The sequence below is a fragment of the Leucoraja erinacea genome, chromosome 4 (genome assembly GCF_028641065.1).
Source record: "Leucoraja erinacea ecotype New England chromosome 4, Leri_hhj_1, whole genome shotgun sequence".
Classification (NCBI taxonomy): Eukaryota; Metazoa; Chordata; class Chondrichthyes; order Rajiformes; family Rajidae; genus Leucoraja; species Leucoraja erinaceus.
The window spans coordinates 81,858,090-81,881,662 of NC_073380.1; the positions used below are offsets into that span (position 1 = coordinate 81,858,090).

General features: G+C 45.2%; 1 protein-coding gene across 3 annotated transcripts in view; it reads right to left on the minus strand.

The window, feature by feature from the left end:
- The window catches only part of dpy19l1l (dpy-19-like 1, like (H. sapiens)), a 113,939-nt gene that overhangs the window by 3,740 nt on the left and 86,626 nt on the right, over positions 1–23,573 (minus strand). For all 3 annotated transcript variants that reach the window (XM_055634662.1, XM_055634663.1, XM_055634661.1), the window contains 5 exons: positions 20,000–20,052; positions 17,352–17,376; positions 13,961–14,080; positions 11,920–12,094; positions 4,255–4,354 (listed from right to left, as the gene is read on the minus strand). In XM_055634662.1, coding sequence (XP_055490637.1) covers positions 4,255–4,354; positions 11,920–12,094; positions 13,961–14,080; positions 17,352–17,376; positions 20,000–20,052 — 473 coding nt within the window. The remainder of the gene's footprint in view (positions 1–4,254; positions 4,355–11,919; positions 12,095–13,960; positions 14,081–17,351; positions 17,377–19,999; positions 20,053–23,573) is intronic.

Here is a 23,573-nt window from a genome sequence, read left to right on the forward strand (position 1 = left end):
TGCATGCCTACCTTCAATGATTGGTGTACCATGACACCCAGGTCTCGCTGCATCTCCCCCTTTCCCAATCGGCCACCACTTAGATAATAGTCTGTTGTCCTGTTTTTGCCACCAAAATGGATAACCTCACATTTATCCACATTATACTGCATCTGCCAAACATTTGCCCACTCACCCAGCCTATCCAAGTCACCCTGCAGTCTCCTAGCATCCTCCTCACAGCTAACACTTCCCCCCAGCTTAGTGTCATCCGCAAACATGGAGATATTGCCTTCAATTCCCTCATCCAGATCATTAATATATATTGTAAATAGCTGTCCGTCTTTGTCCGTCTCTTTTCCGTTTGCCTTCTTTAAGCTGGGAGTAGAAGATTTGCTTTGGTAGACGCTCGTCTTCCATCCGAACAACATGACCGTCCCATCTTAGTTGGTTCTTGACGACAAAGGCTTTGATGCTAGATGTCTTCGCTTCATTCAGCACGTTCCTCTGTCTTCCCAACTGATATTTAAGCTGCTTCGAAGACATCATTGATGGAATTTTTCAAGTGTTTTCAGATGGCGGCAGTATGTTGTCCATGTTTCTGATGCATACAGGAGCGTTGGAATCACCATTGCCTTGTACACTAACATTTTGGTGTCTGTTCCGATGTCATGATTTTGAAAGATTCTTGTTCAAAGACGTCAAAAAGCTGTTCCAGCACACTTAAGACTATGTTGGATCTCGTCATCAAGGTCAACATTGGAGGAGAGGTGACTTCCAAGGTACGGAAAGTGATCCACATTTTCCAGGGTTGTTTCACCAAGTTGAATTGACGGTTCTTTCCGATTTGTCTCAGTTGGTGGCGATTGGTAGATAACCCGAGTCTTCTTGGAGTTGATGTTAAGTCCAAGTTTCGTGTATGCACTGTTGAAGGCAGTCAGTATCAGGGTCTGTTGCAGATGATTTTCTGAGAGAGCTGCAACACAGTTGTCGTCTGCGTATTGGAACTCGATGAGGGAGCTCATAGATGTCTTAGTTTTGGACTTGAGACTGGCAAGATTGAAAAGTCTGCCACCTGTTCTGTAGACGATTTAGATTCCTGGGGGTAGGTCGTCCTGGATGATGTGGGTGGCTGTCGCAATGAAGATGGTGAACAGTGTTGGGGCAATCACGTATCCCTGTTTCACTCCTGATCTGACTTGAAACGGCTCACAGTTACTGTTGCTGGCCATGACTGTGGCAAGCATGTCATCGTGGAGCAGTCTCAAATTCGAATGTACTGTTCAGGACATCCGAAGGTGGATAGGACATCCCATAAGAGTTCCCTTGATACCAAGTCGAAGGCCTTAGCGAGGTCGATGAATGCCACGTACAAAAGTTGAAGTTGTTCACAACATTTTTCTTGTAGCTGACACATTGTGAAGATCATGTCGGCGGTTCCACGTGATGGTCTAAAACTGGCTTGTGTCTCTGGAAGGATCTTCTCGGCTAAAGGCTTGAGTCGATTGTTCATGATGCGGGCAAAGGCTTTGCCTGCTGTTGCTAATAGGGAAATTCAACGATAGTTTCCGCAGTCAGATCGTTCGCCTTTCCTTTTGTAGATGGTGTTTGCTGAGTCTCTAAAGTCTCTTGGTATGTCTTCATTTATCCAGATCTTGATGAGAAGTTGATGCAGTTGGTAATGGTGCAGGTTACCTCCAATTTTGAATATCTCGGCTGGTATTCCATCCAGTCCAGCTGCCTTGTCCTTGACTTCTTCAAGCGATGGTAATCTGCTTAGGGAGTTGTTAACAGGCTGCTTTGGAATGTTGTTGATCACATTCCTGTCAAATGAGGCGGTTTGATTTAGAAAATCTTCAAAATGCTCCCTCCATCTAGAATTTATGTCATGTGACTTTATGTGGCTCTAGAAACCGTGGACGCATTGGTGATCATTTTCCAATGTTCTATAGACTCAGGATCACTTCAGGATGGTTGACCCATCTTTGCTTTTGAGAGGGGCTTGACTGTGAGTGAATGGAACAAAAATGGCTTTGGTGGCATTGAAAATGCCTCGAGTGTCATTGGTGTCTGCTAGTTGTTGGATTTCCTCAGCGTTTTCCCTCCACCATTGGTTTTTCAGGTTTCGGGTGCTCTTCTGAACAGCAGCTTTGCTCTTTTCATCAATGAATTGTTGGAGTTATTTGTCATTATTGTCAAACCAATCCTGATGTTCTTTTGACTTGAACCCAATTGCTATAACATAGCAAAGATGAGCAGAAACCTAGAGGATTGGGTAAATTTTAAAGAGCAACAGAAGATAACTAAAAAGACAAAACGGGGAGAAAAGATGAGGTACGAAGGTAAGCAAGCCAAGAATATAAAGGAGGATAGTAAAAGCCTCTGAAGATTGAAAAGGGTGAATTTATTATGGGGAACAAGGAAATGGCAGATGAGTTGAACAGGTACTTTGTATCCGTCTTCACTAAGGAGGACACAAACAATCTTCCTGATGTACTAGCTGATGTAGAGGATCTGGAGTGGCGGAGGAACTGAAGGAGATTCACATTAGGCAGGAAATGGTGTTGGGTAGACTGATGGGACTGAAGGCTGATAAATCCCCAGGGCCTGATGGTCTGCATCCCAGGGTACTTAAGGAAGTGGCTCTAGAAACCGTGGATGCATTGGTGATCATTTTCCAATGTTCTATAGACTTAGGATCAGTTCCTGTGGATTGGAGGGTAGCTAATGTTATCCCACTTTTTAAGAAGGGCGGCAGAGAGAAAACAGGGAATTATAGACCAGTTAGCCTGACATCGGTGGCGGGGAAGATGCTGGAGTCAATAATAAAAGATGAAGTAGCGGCTCATTTGGATAGCGGTAACAGGATCGGTCTGAGTCAGCATGGATTTATGAAGGGGAAATCATGCTTGACTAATCTCCTGGAATTGTTTGAGGATGTAACCAGGATAATGGACAAGGGAGAGCCAGTGGATGTAGTGTACCTGGACTTTCAGAAAGCATTTGATAAGGTCCTACATTGGAGATTAGTGCGCATAATTAGAGCACATGGTATTGGGGGTAGAGTGCTGATATGGATAGAATATTGGTTGGCAGACAGGAAACAAAGGGTAGGAATTAACAGGTCCCTTTCAAAATGGCAGGCAGTGACTAGTGGGGTACGGCAAGGCTCAGTGCTGGGACCGCAGCTATTTACAATATATATTAACAATTTGGATGAAGAGATTAGCATTAACATTAGCAAAGTTGCAGATGACACAAAGCTGGGTGCCAGTGTGAACTGTGAGGAGGATGCTATGAGGATGCAGGGTGACTTGGATGAGTCGGGTTGGGTGAGTGGGCTGATGCGTGGCAGATGCAGTTTAATGTGGATAAATGTGAGGTTATCTACTTTGGTGGCAAAAACAGGAAGGCAGATTATTATCTAAATGGTGTCAAGTTGGGAAAAGGGGAAGTACAGTGGTATCTGGGGGTCCTTGTTCATCAGTTACTGAAAGTAAGCATGCAGGTACAGCAGGCAGTGAAGAAAGCGAATGACATGTTGGCCTTCATAACAAGAAGAGATGAGTATAGGAGCAAAGAGGTCCTTCTGCAGTTGTTGAGGGCCCTAGTGAGACAACACCTGGAGTATTGTGTGCAGTTTTGGTCTCAAAACTTGAGGAAGGGCATTCTTACTATTGAGGGAGTGCAGTGTAGGTTCACAAGGTTAATTCCCAAGATGGCGGTTGATAGATTGGAGCGGCTGGGCTTGTATACTCTAGAATTTAGAAGGATGAGAGGATATCTTATTGAAACATATAAGATTATTATGGGGTTGGACATGCTAGAGGCAGGAAACATGTTCCTAATGTTGGGGGAGTCCAGAACCAGGGGCCATAGTTTAAGAATAAGTGGTAAGCCATTTACAAAGGAGATGAGGAAAAACTTTTTCACACAGAGAGTTGTGAGTGTGTGGAACTCTCTGCCTCAAAGGGTGGTGGAGGCTAGTTCTCTGAATGCTTTCAAAAGAAAGTTAGATAGAGCTCTAAGGGATAGCAGAGTTAAGGGATATGGGGAGAAGGCAGGAATGGGGTACTGATTGGTGGATGATCAGCCATGATCACATTGAATGGCGGTGCTGGCTCGAAGTGCCGAATGGCCTCCCCCTGCACCTATTGTCTATTGTCTAACTAAACATTTAAACAAATCAATTCAAAAACAAAAGATGTTCAAAAGGCTATTGAAATGAAGCAGATGTAGATATCACAGAGACAAAGAACAACAAAGGCCACTCACCTCAAACCTGCATCTTCATAGTGCGGGTGGTTTACGATAGCACGCCCTGTTGATAATTTGATGCTTGCCATTGTGGGCATGGCTCCAGCAAACACAGCATCTGAATTACAAATGAATTATTTTATTAATAGATATCTGTTTATAGCAGTCGATAATTCAGTTTTAAAATACAATGAATTATACTTGAACCCTCGATGGTCTATACACACACACTCCCAAATAGTACCCTGATTCATTGATAAATTGGAGGCAAATAGACGTTAAATCAACTACCTGAACTGCACTGTTTCTGCCTCTGGCTCTTTTCCATGTGTATCCTGCATTAATATCCAAGGTAAATAGGTGCTGAGTGACCTGCTCCTATTCTGTGACCACACAACCACTCAGCCTGATTAAAGCACTAAGCCCGGGACCTGTTCCAGTTACTATGCTTGCACGGCTTCCCTTTCCCAGATCGAGTACACAGAAACTGCAATAATAAATAGAAGTAAAACTTATGTTTAAAGCAATTTGCCTTTGGCTACTGACCAGCTCCTTAAGTTTGGACCCTAACCAGACAGATAAATCAGTGATTTCATTCAGCTGCGTCATAGAGAACGCTGCCCGCAGTATATAGAAATATCATCGTGCACAGATGTATTAAAAACATAATGGGGGGGGAGAGAGAGGGAGGAGAGATAGGGGAGAGGGGGGGGGGGGGGGGGAGAGAGGAGGGGCGGGGTGAGGAGGGGGGCGAGAGGGGAAGTAAGAGGGGGGGGAGATGGGGGAGAGAGAGGGGCGAGGTGAGAAGAGGGGGGAGGGGGGAGGGGGGAGAAGAGAGAGGCTGGGGGGGAGGGGGGAGAGGAGGAGGGGGAAGAGGAGGGGGTGAGGAGGAAGAAGGGGGGAGAGAAGGAAGAGGGGGAGAGGAGGAGGGGGGGGGAGGAGGAGGAGGGGGGGGGAGGGAGGAAGAGGGGTGAGAGGAGGAAGAGGGGGGAGAGGAGGGGGGAGAGGGACCCGACCCGAGAGCTCGTTCTTCACTCGCAGCGCGTGGAACACAGCGCGCAGATCCATTGTGACGTCAAAAGACAGACGGTTTTTACCCAACGTTTTTTCAGATTTTTGAGCATTTTCATTAATAACCCGAGAAATAAAGCATGAATTTTTCAGAGGAGCCGATTTCGGACACCACGGGATAAATCTCTACCGGAATATGTAAAAATAGCACGTTGTTTTTTCAAGAAGATGTGATTATACACACACACACATCCAAGATTAGTTTTAATAGTTAATAGATATGGATAATTGAGCTGATTACATTAGAGCAGAATGTTATGCTGCTCTGTAAACCAGCATCAGCAGTTCCTTGTGCCTCTACATTATAATGCAATCAGTTATCTGGTGCCAAGATGTGTTAGCAGCACTGTCATGACAATGATCATAATTCAGCTAGACTCTGCATTATTATGCAAATAAAAGTTAATAAAATAAAATAAATAAAAGTTCTCAGATAGGGCAAGGTCAGTTTTACATGATGATGTAGAACATGCAAAAAGCATTAGTAAATTGCAAGTAGTACAAGGTTTACAAGTAAGGCTCAGATCAAAAACCTTTCCGAGCAACTGCCAAACCCTGATATTTATTAGGAAACATACAGGGCAGGTTAAATATACAAAAGAGGAGAGCCTTTAATAAACATCTGGAGAGGTCTGGGGTAAAATCATTATCAGGGAGAAAAGGAAGTAGGTCGAATGCAAACACTGCAATAAAATAGTAAGATTAAAACGAGAACTTACCAGTTTGAAGTTTGATCTTTATTTTATGAGGAGTTACGATGAGGGATTACGTGAAGACCCCGCCAGCACGCATACGCGACATACTTCAAAGCAGCGGTGTGGAATCACAGAAACAACACAATAATTGAAATAAACATAGTAAAGATAAGAACTAAGTTACCAGTTGATCTCTATAATTGAGGGTGGGAGCGGAGGGCACGTAATCCCTCATCGTAACTCCTCATAAAATAAAGATCAAACTTCAAACTGGTAAACTCTCGTTTAATCTTACTATTTTACTTCGGTGTCACGTGAGTGACTACGTGAAGATTTTAAAGCTCTGTGATTTCAAACCGTGTAACAGTTCATACTTCACTCGCTGTCGAAGTCATCCAAGGGAGGAAGTATGTTATCGTAATCAAACATGAATCTGTTTATAAAACAATAATGGTATTTATTTGAAAACAATAACAAAGAAAATAATGCTCCCCCGGGCTTAAATTATATATTTGCAGAGTCTAAAATTCTCTCTGCAAATAAAACAGGTTTTGCTAATGGCTTGTTGTAGAACGTTTGAAAAGTTCTTTCCATGGACCACCTCGCTGTTGCCAGGATGTGGTCTAATGGCACGTCCATTTTTTAGCCGCCGACGTGGATGCTGCCCTGGTGGAGTGAGATGTGTAAATATCAGTATCCACTCCAGCAGCTCCCAGTACCTGTTTGAGCCATCTAGAGATGGTTTGACTCGACACCCGACCATGTGGCTTTTTGTGGCTGACTCAGACAATTTTGGTAGTGTTGATGTATAGTAGAAGGTGAGTCATGACACATAAACGAGGGTCAGGTGGGTACGCCCGGAATTCCATAATAAGTCCTGAAGTTCCTGGTCTGCTCTGTTTTACCGGCTCCTGAATGGTGAATGTTATTTGGTCTGATGTTATGACCATATTGTCCAGTCTGAGTAGGTAAAGGGACTGGACCCTTTGTGCTGAGACTAAAGCCATCAGCATGGCCGTTTTCAGGGTTAGCTGTTCCAGAGTGAGGGATCTGGCTGGTGGCCACCCCCTTAGGTATGTCAGGACAACGCTGACATCCCAGATCTTGGTGTACCTAGGTCTAGGGGTGTTTGAATTGAAGATCCCTCTCATTAATTTGGCCACCAGCGGATGAGACCCTATGCCTGTTGTCCTGGTGCCTGTCTTAGGTAGGCTGACAGTGCACTTCTAGCACAAGTGATAGCGCTATAGCTCAGACCTTCATCATGGTGAAGGCTGGCCAGGAACTCCAGTACATTTGTTATGGTGGCTGATCTGTAGGTTGTCCCTGTTTTCGAGCAGTATGTTTCCCATTTTCTTATTCTCGAGACGTATTGTTTCTTGGTGGAAAGTCGGTGAGATGCCGTCATCGTGTCCATGGTCCTGTTTGACAATCCCAGGTCCAGCAAAGGTCTTTTAGAATCTGCAACCCAGTAGGTTCATTCCGTCATGGCATGGGTGACTTTCGCCTGATACAGATCAGTAGATCTGGTCCGCTGGGAATGGTCATGGGTGTTTCAACGACCCTGTCAAGGACCATGGCTGTGTAGGCCAGTCGGGTACTACCAAAATGCCTGAAGCAGAGTCCATCTGTATTTTGCGTAGTACCCGACTGATGAGGCAGAAGGGGGGAAAAGCATAGAATAAATAGTTCCCCCAGTTCAGCGCAAATGCATCCATCGTCGCTGCCTCAGGGTCTGGTTCCCAAGTGACATACATCGGTACCTGGTGATTCAGTCGGGATGCAAAGAGATCGATATCTGGTGTTCCATATTGCTTTGAAATTTCAGCAAATACTTTGGGGTTTAACATCCATTTGATGTTATCATTGAACTTGCGTGACCTGGTGTCTGCCACTGTATTTAGCTTACCTGGTAGATAAGTTGCTGATAGCCAAATATGTTTGTCGACACACAATTGCCAGATTGTGTTGATCAAATTATCACATGATATCGATTTTATCCCGCCCATATGGTTAATATAGGCCACCACTGGGGTATTGTCAATTTGTAAACGAACATGCAAATGGTGCATATTTGAACAATATGCTTTTAAACCATAGATTGCGCCCAACATTTCCAAATAGTTTATACCCAGTGTCTGTAGTAGTGATGATTCTAGATTAGTCCATCTACCACCTGTACTGGATATGGTATTAGTTGCTCCCCAGCCTTGAGCACTGCAAACTGTTTGTATTGTTAATGTTGGGTTATTGATAATGACGGGACTGAAACTATGCCAAATGTTCTCTTTCCACCATTGTAACTCTGATATTGCTTCAATGGGCAATTTCATGGTTCAGTCAGTGACCTGCATATTGTTTTAACACTTGCACCTTTGCTCTTTGTAAGTTTTGATAATGCAAAGGTCCAAACTGGGTAGCTGGAAATGCTGCTACCAATTTCCCAATTACTCTTGCCACTTGTCGAATGGTTGGTTGATTGTTAACCATTAATTTGTTACAGGTTTGTGCCAATTCTGCTGATTTTTATTTTGGCAACATTACAGACATGTGGACTGAGTTAATTATGAATCCCAGATAGTCCATAGTTGTGGATGGCGTCAACTTAGATTTATCTGGATGTATGACAAAGCCCAAGGTTTCAAATAAATGTTCAGTAGCTAATACTGCTGAATTAGCGAATTCCATGGTTTTGCCTATTATCAAAATATCATCAAGCTATGCCAGGACAATATGTTTTTGTTTTCTTAATATTGCCAAGGCTGGTTTTAATATCTTGGTAAACAGTCTTGGGGCTGATGTTAGCCCATTAGGCAACGATTTGTTACTGCCATAGTTGACCCATCCAGTTAAATGTTAGGTATCTACAATGATCCTTATGAATGGGTACTGAATAGTATGCATCTTTTAAGTCGATGCTCGCCATAAAGTATCCTTTGGAAATCAATTATTTGGCAGTCACAAATGTTTCCATTTTAAAGTGTATATACCTAACGGAAGTATTCAATGTTGTTAAGTCAATGATGATGCGACATCCACCATCTTTTTTGGTTTTAGTAAATATATTTGATACAAATTCCAAAGGTTCTCATGTTTAGATTTCTCTATGATTCCCTTTGTATGTAACCTCACCAGTTCTGCTTGTCCCTCACATTTTTCTTTTAGTGAGAGGGTAAAACCCCTTTGGGGTGCATGCTGAACTGGTGGCATGTTTTCTTGAATTAATTCAATTTTATATCCTTGAATACTATTAAATATATAACTATCAAGTGTGATAGTCCTCCATGCTTCCATAAACAGGTGTAGTCTCCCCCCTGTTAGCACAATACCCCCACCTTTTATGTACTGGTAGGAACCAGACCCACCTACCTCCATTGTCATTGGTGGTGTGTTCATTTCTTCGGTTTCTGGTTCCTTGTCTGTCGGGGTGGTGCTGTTGGGGGGTGGCGCATTTTCCATGGGGCCCGCTCTGGGACCTGTCCTAAAAAAGACTTCCGGGGATGGTATGCGGGCCCCGAGCTTTCACCAGTACCATGAAGTAGACGCCTACTGGTGGATGCGATGGGGTACTGCCGTCTTGGTTGCGTGGTTTTGCTCGTTCCGGGTCCTGCCCTCGTGAGGCCAAATGCCTTGGATTCTTCGTCCAAATCTTTGACTTGCTTTGGCAAGTCTTTGCCAAATAGCAGGATCTGTGGTTCTGAGGTCGGCGTTCTACACAGTCCTGCGAATTTTGGGTTGAGGGCAGGTCTTATGGCCTCCTTCCGGAGGTTGTTAATCTCATACTGTGTGTTGCACAGTAGAGCCAGGGTGTCTTGTTGGTTTGTTGTCATGTCAACCCCGTCCACGGAACGAGCATACGAGGTGATAGCCGACGTCAGGAGCTTCAATATCTTTTGCAATTTTAATTCTTGGGTTCTGATAACCTGCCCAATGTACACCCAGATTTGACTATTAACGGCAGGCACATTGAGCGAAATGCAATTTTCAGGAGGCGTGTAGAGGTCCAACGCCTCATTGACTACCTGTTCTTGCAGTGGTTTAAAGGACAGGTAGTCAATGCTGGCCGCCAGTTTAGGCTGTAACGGCCGTCCCGCTCGCGGTGTTGCCACGTAGCGGTTCACCACTCCCAGCAGCTCTTCCTGTACCCCAAGCATCCTCCCGGTTTCTTCAGCCAGTGACCCCTGTTCTTGACCAGCCCAGTCCTGGTCGCCAACGCTCCCCTCTGCTGAGGGAGATGCGATGGCCAGTGCTTGATAGTGCACTGGAGCGGGAGTGCTTGTGCTCCCTTGGCGAGCTTGCCCCATCTCCCGGAGCAAGTCTCGCTGGAGCATTTGCTCCATGAGCCTTTTCATTCGGCTCAAATGGCCACCTTTGCCGCTCTCGGGCTGTGTGTCTTCCGCACCGGACTCGTCTGAGTAAACCGGCCAGTCCGACTTCCGCTTTGCCTTACCTCCAGCCTGCTGCTGTTGTTCGAGCTGTGCTAGCGGCGCTGGGCTCGGCTCGGAAATGCTATCGGTGAATGTGGACCGCAGCGTGTGCGATCCAGGTGCCGCCGGTCGCCCCCTCTTGTTCCGTCACAGTCGAACGGGGTACGACCTTCCTCGGTTGTTTTCCCCTGTTCATGATCCTGTGTGAGTAAACCAGAACAAGGGTTCGAAAAACACACGACCTCAGAGTTTACTTACCTGGAGGTCACGTTTTTAAACTTGTTGCGGGAGAGCATGCGTGCTGGCGGGGTCTTCACGTAGTCACTCACGTGACTCCGAAGTAAAATGGAGCATTATCCTGCTGAACAGGATACACAGAGATGGAAGACCAAAATACGTAAAAATCATCAGAACTGATGAAATGCATCCTTAGATATTAACAGAAGTCAAGGGGAAAAAACAAAACAGGCAGGCCCTGACCATTGTTTTACAAACTGGACTGAGGCAGAGCCACTGATGATTCCTTCCAGCATTTGTTGTATTTAACAAACTCCACTGGTGCTGAATAATTGCTGAAGTTACACCATTAGATAAAGAGAGAGCAAGGGGAGAGTTGATCATTACAGAATGTTCAGTGCTGACCAAGCACGCAAGGAAAGCTCAGTGGGAAATTGAATTCAATTGGGATATTCTGTTGAATTCAAATGGGAGGTATTATTTGGGACAGACAAACCAGGCCAGGCAAAAATGCATGGTTATTTTAATTTCTGGATAGGATTTAGGCATTGTGAGCAACACCCGTATTTACTGCATATAACTGACAACCGGTCAACTAAGAAGCTAGTTCTGAGCCAGTTAGAACCACACTGGCTGATCTAAGGTCACATATAGCCAAACTGGTAAGGTCAGCCAGTGTGAAGGAGAATTAGATAGCTTTTGCTATCTAATCAATTTTATAAAATCAATTTTCAAATTATTTGAATTGAGTTACTCCAGCTTTTTTTGTCTATCTTCGGTTTAAACCAGCATCTACAGTTCCTTCCTACACAAGATCATTCTGAATTTGAGTTTCCGGATCAATGGTCCAGAACTTGTACTGTTAATTTAATGTATGGTTGCACAGTAATAACGTAGAAGGTCCGTGGATTGCATGTCACAGAGCCAGGCAATAACAGGTAGAGAAGTGGTTAATACAGCAAATAAGATATTTGCTTTGAATTTAATGCTGCTAAATAGGGGCAAGTTGAACTCACAGTGCCCCCTTTCACCCGATCTTAAATCAGAACACCCATAAAATAACTACAAACCTGGCAGAGAGAGAGCTTTCCCACAACAGGTTCCACATGTTGTACATGAGGTTTGGCACATTCGGAACACATGTGTGGAGCAACCAAATGATATTTATAAAACCGGTGTTTGATCACCCTATTGGTTTGATATCATGCATTTACTGGAATGGAGTTCTGTTCAGTGTCGCAAGAGTGACTTACCCGTCCTGGTGTTTTCTTTAATCCACTCCAATAACTCCTCCTGGGGGAAGTTGCTGAACTCTCCAATGATGCTCCACTGCTCCCTCAGGTTGAAGGCTCCCTGCAAAGCCATCGCCGCCAGCATCACACACACAAATATCCGGTGATGGGATTTATTCTTGATCCACCAAAAAAACTTCAAAGGAAGGAAAAAGAAGATTCATGAACAAACTTTCGATGCTACAAAGGAAGTACTAAGTTAGTGCAAAAATGCAGAGAAATAGGTCAAAGATAGATATAAGGTACAATTTATTGCCACACAACCAGGGTCAGTGGAAATTTGGGTTGTCAGCAGCAGTACAATAATAAAGAACACACAACCACAATAAAACTGTAACACAAACAACCACCACCGCATTCATCACTGTGGTGGAAGGCACAACATTTGGCCAGTCCTCCTCCATTTCCCCCCCGTGGACAGGACCAGAGTCCAAAGTCAGTCCAGGATCGGCTCTTCCTCACCGGAGACCGCGGCTTTAAGATGGTGTAGGCCGATCGGTTGAGATTTAAAGTCTCCGCCGCAGCCAGAAGCACCGTAGACTGCAGGGCCGGTGGTAGAAGCTCCCCTCCAGGGGTGATGGTAAGTCCATGCCGGACCCCCGGCAGTGATGGCTTCTTCTTCCCCCGGGTCCCCCACGGGGGATCCCGGGCTGTAGACGCCGCACCAGCTGGAGCTCTGCAGACCGCGACTTCAGGCTGCCGACTGCCCCGGGCCAGCGAAACAGAGTGCTCTCCTCTAGCGAGGGCTCACCCGCTCAACGCCGAGAGTCCACGCTGCGCCCGCCGCTGAAACCCCGGGCGTGTCTCTGGGAAAGGCCACGCCGATCCTTGATGTTAGGCCACGGGGGAGGCAACCTGAAAAACTCGCCTCTCCGTGGAGGAGGCGACCAAAGTGGTTTCCCCCTTACCCCCCCACACCACCCCCCACACAAAACACACAAAGAAACACAAAATACATACTTTAAAACATACTAAAAAATAAAAAAAGGTTGAAAAAAAGACATTTTGAAGAGACGTTATGTCCAAAGTTAAAAACTACCAGCATCTAGTTCAAAGGAAACAAGTGATATAACAGACCTTTATAACAGCATTGCACTACCCCCAGTTTATGTTATGAAGAATTGAGAGGCCTAGACGAGATATAAAGTAATAACCCATTTTAAGGGTCAGTGCCCAAGGGTGCCCAATATGTGGGTGGTTTCATTATTCACTGCTGGAATATTAGAGGGAAATATATCCCCCAGAGGCAGTGAACTCAGTTGTAAAAGGCTCATGAAGGCAGATATCCTCAGCACATTCACATTTCACCAGTGCCCATACCCAAGTCTGCCAACAGATAGCCTTCCTTTCTCAACCAGTTTTGTTCCCTCTGTAGGAGTAAAGGAACATTAGCTCACTCTATCTCGGGGAGTACTGAACTTCAGTTCCAAGCTGGCATATCTGAACTGGTGTCAATGCAACATAGTTGTAGCTTGGATACTCTTTAAACCAGGTTATCTGGCGAGAAAAATAATTCACAGTTCACATCTTTCATCAGATCCACACTGACTACGAGTCATTCATCCCAAACACTGAGATATGCAGTTTTTGGGAGCAGGATTTCGACTGTCCCTTACGTGGCACATATGTGAAGCAAATGTTACTCATTAACCCCTGCCTTCTTGTTCTTCAGGGCAAACCGTGTCTGCATGTTGTTCAGGTTTCAAGGCAGCCCATGCTTCATGCAGCCCTTGCTGATGTTGCAACTGGCATTGAACACAGTGCAAACATCAGTAAACACCCCACGTCTGACCCTGTGATGGAAGGCAGGACACTAATAAAATACAGTAGGTGTTTGGGACTAGATCACTGCCAGAGGAAGTCTGACAATGATGCTTATGCTCTTCTCAATTGACTTCGATTGATGGTGTCCATCTCTGGGGGAAGATCAAATATCAAAACTCTCCTCTAACAGGGTTTGCAGTGGACACGCATTAAACTCCACTGGAGATGCTTATCTTACCTGTCTGGAAGAAATCAGAGACGCCATGAGACACATGTGAGGTGTGAGGAAAAGTTTGAGCCTCATGATGAGAACACCCAGTAGGACAAACGCCAACAATTGGAAAACGTGATAGACCATCTGTGGAAACAAGTCACACGCTGGCTTTACACAACCCAATCACAAACAGCTATGCCACTATTAATCACCTACATGTCCTCTCCTACATCTTGAATAGAGACATGGTCATCATCACTGATGAAACAAGACCTCAGAACAGACACTTTTAGCCGGCTCCAGCCTTCCAATAGTTAGTTGTACTAGTTGGTGATTTAAACAAAAAAATTAACTGGGACTTCATTCGTATAAAGAGATTAGATGGGACAGAATGTGTTATGTGTGTCCAGGAATGTTTTCTGAAGCATGTGTCGATGGCCCTACTTGAGAAGGGGCCATCCTCTTAGTTAAAAAGGCAGGGTAATTGCCTTGTGTATCAGTGGAGGAGCACGCTGGAACCAGTAACCATAATTTTTTTAGTTTCAATAAAGTAATTGAAAAGATAGGACTGTGGTCCTAAATTGGGAGAAAGCTAATTTTGATGGCATCATACAGGAGCTCTCAAAAATTAGTTGGGAAAGGCTGTTTGCAGGTAATAGGAAATATGGCAAGTGGGAGGCTTTACAATGATATTGGAAGAGTTCAGGGCCAGCATTTATCTGTTAAGAGTGAAGAGCAAAGCCGGCAGGATTAGGGAACCCTGGCTGACAAGGAATATAGTAGCTCTGGTCAGGAGAAAGGAGGCATATGTCAGGTATAGGCAGCTGAGATCAAGCTAATCCCTTGAAGATGGAGCAGTACACATAAGAAGATTAGGAGGGCAAACAGGGGCCATGAGATATCCCTGACAAAAAATGAAAGGAATTCTAAAAATTCTATTAGTGCAATGAGGACTAAGTCCCCTTAAGGATCAGTGTGGTCATCAGTTTCTGGAGGCGGAGGAAATGAATACTTCTTATCTGTACTTACTGTGGAGAAGGGCGTGGAAGTGACTGAGTTCAGGGGAGGGACCAGAAGCATATTGACATTGCAAAGGAAAAGGCATCGAAGATCTTGGAACACATAAAGGTGGATAAATTCCTGGCCTGGTGGTGTATCCTAAGATGTTAAAGGAAGCAAGGGACGAGAGTGTTGAGGTCTTGATAGAGATCTTTGCATCTTCATTTGCCACAGAAGAGGTACTGGAAGACTGGACGTTAGCTAATGCTGTATCTTTATTTAAGATGGTTGGTAATGAGAGCTTTGCTGTAAACTTATGGAGACATGGAAATTGGTGCAGTAGTGGACAGTGAGGGTTATGGTGTTTTTTATGTGCAATCACACCAATGTAAGAGTACAAGAATGCATAACTTTGCTACCAATTGACATGTCTTCTATGCACCTTACTTGACAGTGCATTCATTTCCATCTCTATTTTTTCAGCAGTTGGAACGGCTGCTTCCTGCTTTTAGCACTAGATGATGATGTAGAAGCCATTTTGGAAGCCTCCCTCTCCGACCCTTGCTCCCTCTCTCTCTTTCTCTCCCCCCCCCCCCCCTTCTTCTCTCTCCCTCTGCCCTCTTGACGGCAGCCTCTGCCTACAGCCCGTTTGTTTTTCAATCTTTTTTTTATTTTTAGTTAATTTAAAGTCTGTTTTGGGGGAATCTTTAACTTTTCTATGTGGGGGAGGGGGTAGGGTAAGTGGGAAACTATCTCCCAGTCGCTTCCTGACGGAGACGCGACTATTCTCCGAGTCGCGTCCTCGCCCCCCCCCCTCCTGACGGCCTACCACCTGGATTGACGCGGCCTTTCCTGCCGGGGACAGGGAACCGGAACAGAGCCACAACAGCGGCGGCGCAGCGCTGGATTCACCGCAGAGCAGGCGATGCCTACCAGGATCACCGTTTGGAGCTCCGGAGCGTTGGGCCGCTGCTCCAACATCGTTGAGCTGTGGCTTGGAGAGCTCCCAGCGCAGGCGGCGCTGAACAACATCGCGGAGTCCTGGGGCCCTTTGCCGAGGGCCGCCAGCATTGCATCTCCGCCCAGTGAGGCCTGTGGACTTTGGGAGCAGCGGACTCCGGTAGGAGGTGCCCAACTCGGATGTCCATGCCGCTGAGGAGGTCCTCCAGTCCCGACGTCGGACTTCCATCACCCCGGTGAGCGGGGCCTGAACATCGGGCCACCTGTAGCGGCGACTGCGGAGGGCTCGGGGAGGCCCCGACCACGGGTGAACATCAGGAACATTAGAGGAAGATGACTGACTTTGGTGCCTTCCCTCATAGTGGGAAACCTTTTGATTCTGCTGTGTGGGGATGTTTTATGTTGAACTCTAGTGTGTGTTTGTGTTCTTTATTTTTATTGTATGGCTGTATGGTGATCACATTTCACTGTGCCAACTGGCACATGTGACAAATAAATGTATCTTGAATCTCCTTCCCCCCCGTCCCTCCATCCCTTTCTCCATCCTTCTCGCCCTCCCCCCCTCTCTCTCTCCCTCCCTCTCCCTCTCCCTCTCCCCCCCCCCTCTCTCTCTCCCTCCCTCTCCCTCCCCCCCTCTCTCCCTCCCCCCCCCCCCCCATCCCCTCCCCCCTTCCTTCTCCCTCCCTCATTCTCTTCCTCCCTCTCTCCCTCGCTCCTTCTCCCTCTCTCCACCCCTCCCTCTCTCCCCCTTAAGCCTACCCACCGTCCTGTAAAATCCAGGCCAATCCCAATGTAACTGCAATCCCACTGGTAACCTTTCACCACTAGGTTTATCCAGAATTCTACCACTGGAAAAACGAAAATAATCAAAGGCTCAACTACCACTGAGAAAGAGAATTTCAAAGACTCATTGTTATATGAAAATTTTCCCGAACAGTCTGTGACCCATGGCACTATTTTTAGAGCCTATAGCGCTGTAGTTGACAGCTCTTTGTGTAAATTCCCACACGTTAAACTGACAGCGCTCTGTTTAAACCTGGAGCGGGACAGGCAGCCTGGAAGGAAGGAATGGGTGACGTTTCTGGTCGAGACCCTTCTCCAGACTGAACTGAAATCCGTATTTAACAACACAAAACCGTACACCCGTATTATAATCGCATTTCCGTACAAAATATGGAAAATCCGTACTACATGGCAGCTCTGTACTTGGCAAATAAAGTGTGAGTGTGATTGTGATTGGATTAGGGGAGAGTGAGACTGGTGCTGCAGAAAACCAACCTTGGTTCTATACCAAAACAATATACACCCCAAACCTAAACGTAAGAATGGTACTTAACCACTGAATTTGATGCTGATTAATGTCCAGTATAAGGATTTCATTATTAACTAAACTTAGACATCTGGTAACAAGTTCATAAAATGTAGCTTTGTTAGGAAATGGTGATAAATGCATTACCTCTCCATGAACTGAAGTCTTCCACCTACAAAAAAAGCAAATATACTTTAATGGGAGGCGCAACAGACTGTTTACTAGAATCAAAAGCAAAGCTGCAGCTGGAATCTGCTGAGTTACTCCAGCATTTGCTTTTTAAAACAGACTTTAGCTTGCAATTAGCACTTATTTTAAAAGTTTAAACTGGATGCAAATGAGAGCACCCCGCAACAATGGTGAGCTAGCATTTCAGTTTATAACTTACTAAATGACCAAAGCTAAAATAAATTTGCATTCTCACACTTTGCGAGTTTTTAATCCGTAACCTCCCCTAGGATGCCTCAGGATTTATTTAAAAACATTTTTTTTCCTTTATTTTATATGGATGTATGGTAATTGAAACTTTTTTCTCTGTAAAGCACTTTGGCTTCAACGTGATTTGATTTAAAATTGCTATATAAATAAAATTCCCTCAGCCACGTGGGGACCTTGTTAATTGGACAGCCAGCATCCACAGGAAGCTGTGCATCCAAGGACAGAACTAAAAGTCTTTATCTCTTGACAGCTGTATGCACAGAGGGTGATCGCTTTCATGTTCGCATCTGGGGCTTAACGCACCAAATGACCGATCCTTCAGTTCCTGAACCATCCATCAAGCACACAATTTGGACAAGCACATGCCTAAACCATAACCTCTCTACTCCAGAGCCCACTCCTTGTGTGGAGACAACCTGTCATAACAGCGTGTTGTCAAATGGGAAGTGCTGCGTGCATCAACTGTTGCCCAAAGGATCTGCGTCACCTCTGGCTTAAAATATGTGGGTGCACTACGCCTGGAACAGGAAGTATTAACAGCTCCCAGAAGATGCTGATGAACAGCACCTTTTATCCTTCTGGCCTTCTTTCTTTAGGCTCCTTCCCTAGGAGCCCTTGCCCTCAACCCCAACTCTCCAGCTGGAAAGCCAGTGAGATTATGTGAGGCTCCCACATCCCACATAATACAATGCAATCCTCATTTTTGGGCTCAGGAAAAGGCACATCATGGCGTCAGCAAACATCCAGCTCACTAAGACCAGGTGATCTTTTTAAACAATGCCAATGCAGGGCTAATCATCTATTCTGATCTCCCATCCCCAGGCTCAGCCCAGCAGAATGTTAACTGCAGACACAAAAATAAATTTCCCAGCGAAGCAGTGATGAGAGAGTGGGGAAGCTCAGTCTGTCAGTGCAATGCTGTACATGCAGTGACCACACCAATAGCTGTGCATGTGCACACAATACACATGCAACCATGTCGCCAGAATTTGCATTAGGCGCTACAAATGTTTTCAGCAATCTATATATATACTAGACTAAGTGGGACCCGTTGGGTCCCAGTCACATGGGAGGTCTGGTCCCTCAATGCAACCCATTCCCCATTGCAATATTCTACCATGGTGTGGGAGAGAGCGGGTGGGTGTGGGGGGGGGGGGGTGGTGTGGGGGAGGGGGGGGTGGGGGGTGGGGGAGTGGGGGGGGAGCATCCACACAGCAGCTTTCCCGACTCCACACAGCGGCTTTCCCCGACTCCACACAGCGGCTTTCCCCGACTCCACACAGAGGCTTTCCTGACTCCACTCTTGCGGTCTCAATCAGCGCAGCTTGGTTACTCAGCCCCGCCTCCGGAGTTTTATTCCCCAGCGGGTGCTGGAAGGGGCGTTAACTTCATGGTGACTGACAGGCGAGAAGACCAATCTGTTGATCTCACGATTTTTTAAACCTTCATAACTTTTCTCATATTTCACCGATCGGAACAAAACTTTGTGGCTTGGAGCAGAGGAGAACGGTGAGTAAGGTGGTGGAAACGTTTTAACAATACGGTGGGTGGGTGGGTGGGTGGATTGGGTCTGGTGCAGTGTTGGTGGTGTGGTGGTTGGTAGGTAGGTAGGTAGGTAGGTAGGTAGGTAGGTAGGTAGGTAGGTAGGTAGGTAGGTAGGTAGGTAGGTAGGTAGGTAGGTAGGTAGGGAGGTAAAATAAAACCGGCTGGCTTTGGCTGAAGACGTGATGACGTCACAATGGGTCTGCGTGCAGTGTTCACGCACTGTGAGTGACGTCGCCCGGGCCGTTCGCCCACGATCCCTTACAATTCCTCCTCTCCCCCCTCCTCCTCTCCCCTCCTGATTCCTCTCTCCTGACCCTCCTCCTCTCCCTCTCCTCCCCTTCCCCTTCACCCCCTCTCAGTCCTCCCCCTCTCTCCCCCCCTACTCTCTCCTCCCCCTCTCCCCCCCCTCTCCCCCACCCCTCTCCGCCATTCTCTCCCCCTTCTCTCTCCCACCCCCCTCTCTCCCCCCACCGCAACCACGCGTTGAGGGGACGGGACCCAATGGGTCCCCTTTGGTCTAGTATAAAACTAAAACTCTGATCTTGTTATCTTCCGGTATTTTCTATTACGATAGCGTTACAATTTTTTGCCACCTAAGTCACCATTCTCCTGTGCTGATATGCAACAAGTTGTTCTGATTGATGGTATATTTTAAATGATATTAAGGTTTAAAAATCTTAAAAAATGGCATAGCATACAAAAAGCATACACTGCTTCGAGGAACCATTTGTTATACCTTGCAAGCTTCTGGTGGAAGCTCATTTCAAAATTTCATTTCAAAACCCATGGCCCACAGATACCATCACACTTACTCTATGTTTTGCGAATTTCTTTCTTTTAACAAACAGACCAGCTCCTTCAAAGTCTGCAAACAAAAACATATGATCATTTCCTGACACTCTTACAAGTTGATAAAATACTTCATTCAAAAGCACGTTTAAATAAACAGATTGATTAAGTACAGTATTCATAGCATAGCAGTTTGGTCGAGGTGACAACCTCAATGTTCAAAGTGGACAGAGGCTGAAAGCTGCTGGCCTTAACTCTGCTGCACAGAGGGCTTGAGATTCTGCATATAGGAGTAATACTGAGAGGTGACCAACCAGGATATCTGCCATCACCCATGAATCATTCTGTGCCATTCCAAGTGACTCGTGTATTAGTGATTAGTTTATTGTCGTAGACACCAGGGTGCAATGAAATAGAATAAACAGTATTCATGGTAATGGTTAATACAACAAGTACAACATCAAGCATAAAACAGCTGAATGATACAAAACTGTAGTGCAATCTGAAGTCATACAAAAATATGAATGATTAATAGTGGAATCATAGAATGAGTGAGAGTTACGAGTAAGAGTATTGGTATTGGTTTATTAAGATAGTGAAAAACTTTTTATGTACTATCCAGGCAAATCTTTCTGTACATGAGTACATCAGGTAGTGCAAAAGAGAAAATAACCTGAGTGCAGAATACAATGTTACAACTACAGAGAAAGTGAAGATAAAATAACAGTGCAAGTCCCACAACAGGTAGTTTGGAAGATCGAGAATACATTGATAGATGTGGGAAGTCTATTCAAGAGTCTGATAACAATAGGGAAGAAGCTGATTTTTAATCTGGTTGTAAATGCTTTCAAGCTTTTCCATCTTCTGCCCGATAGGAGAGGGAAGAAGAGGGAATGACCATGTACAAATGTTCCTGGATTATGTTGGCTGCTTTTCCGAAGCAGTTGGAGTCACCTGGGTTAAGGGTGGTGGTGGTGGTGAGGGGGGGGAGGCGGGGAGGCGGGGAGGATACTGGGCTGCGATCGCAACTCTACAATTTCTTGCAGTCTTGTGCAAACGCAGGTGCCGTACCTAACTATGGTGATATGATGCATCTGGGAAATTGAAATGTCAAAAGAGACATGTTGAATTTCCTCAGTCTTCTGAGGAAGTAGAGGTATTGATGTGCTTTCTTTACTTAAATTGTATCTTGTCTTCACCTATGTGGTTGGATGAGGATAAATTGTTAGTGATTTTTATACTGCAGAACTTGAAGCTCTCAACCATCTCCACTTCGCCTCATTGATTGAGACTGGAGTGTACACTCCACCCCTTTCATAAGTCAATGACCAGCTCCTTTGTTTTGCTGACATTGAGGTTATTGCGTTGACACCATGCTACTGTTCTCCATCTCAGTCCTGAACTCCATCACCATGCTACTCTTATCTCCTTCCTGTATATCTCATTATTGTTTAAGATGAAACCAACTACAAAGCAATATTTGCTTCCATGCTTTTAGTGATATTGCCATTACATACAGAATTCTTTTGGCTGTGCATGTAACCTGTTTTCCCCTTTCAACACCCAAATTCTCTCGCTCCATATTCTTCCATTATGAATTAGGGCATCAGTTGACTATTACTTTCTCTATTTCTGTGCATCTATCTAAATATTGTCAGCACAGCCATATTCTTCTACCATCACCAACTCTCTTCCTCGATGCTGATGCATCATTACCGGCTCTTCCAACATTATTTCCTTGCTTTATTGTTCAAATCATTTGTAGATTAGAATACAGCATAGAGCACAGCCCTCTGGGACACACCACTATCTGCACCTGACCAAATAACATCCTCTAGTTTGACTGTTTTTCACCCAATGCAAAGCCCATATTCCATTCCCATTTACATTATCTACCTTAACTCTCATGAGACACTTCATGAAATGTATACATTGCATTTTAATATTGTTAATCAAAAACAAAATACTGCACTTGATATTTGAAATGAAAGAAAATACGATCAACAGTGTCAGGCAACGTCTGTGATGAGGGAGAGAGATCCACGTAATTCCTGTTTCCTATACACAGATGCTGCCTAACTTATTGAGTACTTTTGAAGGACTCAGTGCCATCCATGCCTTGCTCCAGTGATAATTGTTTTCCTGTCACAGCACAGGAAGAAAGGTCAAGGCATCCTGGACAGCAGGATGCAACCCTCAGGGTTTCCAGACTTTGAGTGGGTCACGATGCCAGCATTGGCAGCAGCACAGTAGCATAGGATTACTGTTATGGATATGTGATGATCAGTGTGGAACTGGCCCAAAGGCCTGTTTCCGTTCCGTTTGACTAACAGGTACGCACAGGTCAAGGGCCATCACATCAACAAGACTGGAAAAGACTCAGGTACAGAATTTTCTATTTCCATGTAACCCATGTATCCCTTTCTCTTTCCTCCTATCGATCCTGATCTTCTCACACATCCACTTCTTCCCACCTTACCCCAGTGTCTCTATCGTCCTGCTTCTTTTCCCCTCTCCCTATACTCTCCTCCACACTGGGTCCTCCCCACCCCAGTCCTCCCTCTGTTGCTCCCATCTACTACCACCCTTTATTCATTTCCATTCGCTTTCCCTTTCTTATCAATTTCAGAATCAGCAGCCATAGCATAAGTTCTTCACTTATCACCTCTCAGCCTCTGTTGCTATCATATGCCTTCCCACACCCACTTGTTTATTATCTGCAAATCAAATCCTCCTCGTCTGCATTCACCTATTGCTTGCTATGTCTTTCTCCAGCCGTTTCCCTTCTCTTTATGTAGACTAATTATTTTTGCTTTTCCAACAAGATCCATCTATGGTTGCTAAGATGCAGTGCCCTGAATTATACTCTGTGCTACTTCTGTGGTCTATCTGAGGCTTTGCCCTGCTGCAACGCAACTTCAACCTCAAGTTTAGACCTGAAACATCATCTGAGCATTCCCTGAGCAGATGCTGCTTGACTTGCTACGTTCCTCAAGCACTTTGTTTTTTGATCAAGAATCCAGCATCTGCAGTTACTTGCACCTTCCACCTGCATACTTGTCGCCACTCAATTAGATTTCAATTATTTTCTGCACATGATTGATGCACATGGACCTCAGGATCTCTGAGGAATATTGCCATACAACACGGAAACAGGCCCTTCGCTCAGGCCAAGCCGAGTGAGATGCCCTTCTACTCTCATTTTGTTCTCCTTCTTTTGGTCCATATTACTCTAAACTCTTTCTATCCACATACCTGTTGAAATGTCTTCTTAACATTGTAATTGAACTTGCTATTCCACCACCTCTGTCTGACAGCTTGTTTACATACCCACCACTCTTTTAGTGCATGACTTTTCCCTTAAAGATTCCTTTTAAACATTCCCGCTCTCATCTTAACCTCATGCCTTCTTGTATTCGACTACTCCACCCTTGGAAAAAGACTATCAGCCTTATTTATGTCTCTGGTGAGAAAGAAGTAGAGAACTCATGAGGAAATTTCTATAATGTCATCCGTCAGCCTCCCATGTCCCAATCACTCCAGTCGTACAGCATTCCTGTAAATGTTTCCTGCACCTTCTCTGGCCCTAATCACATG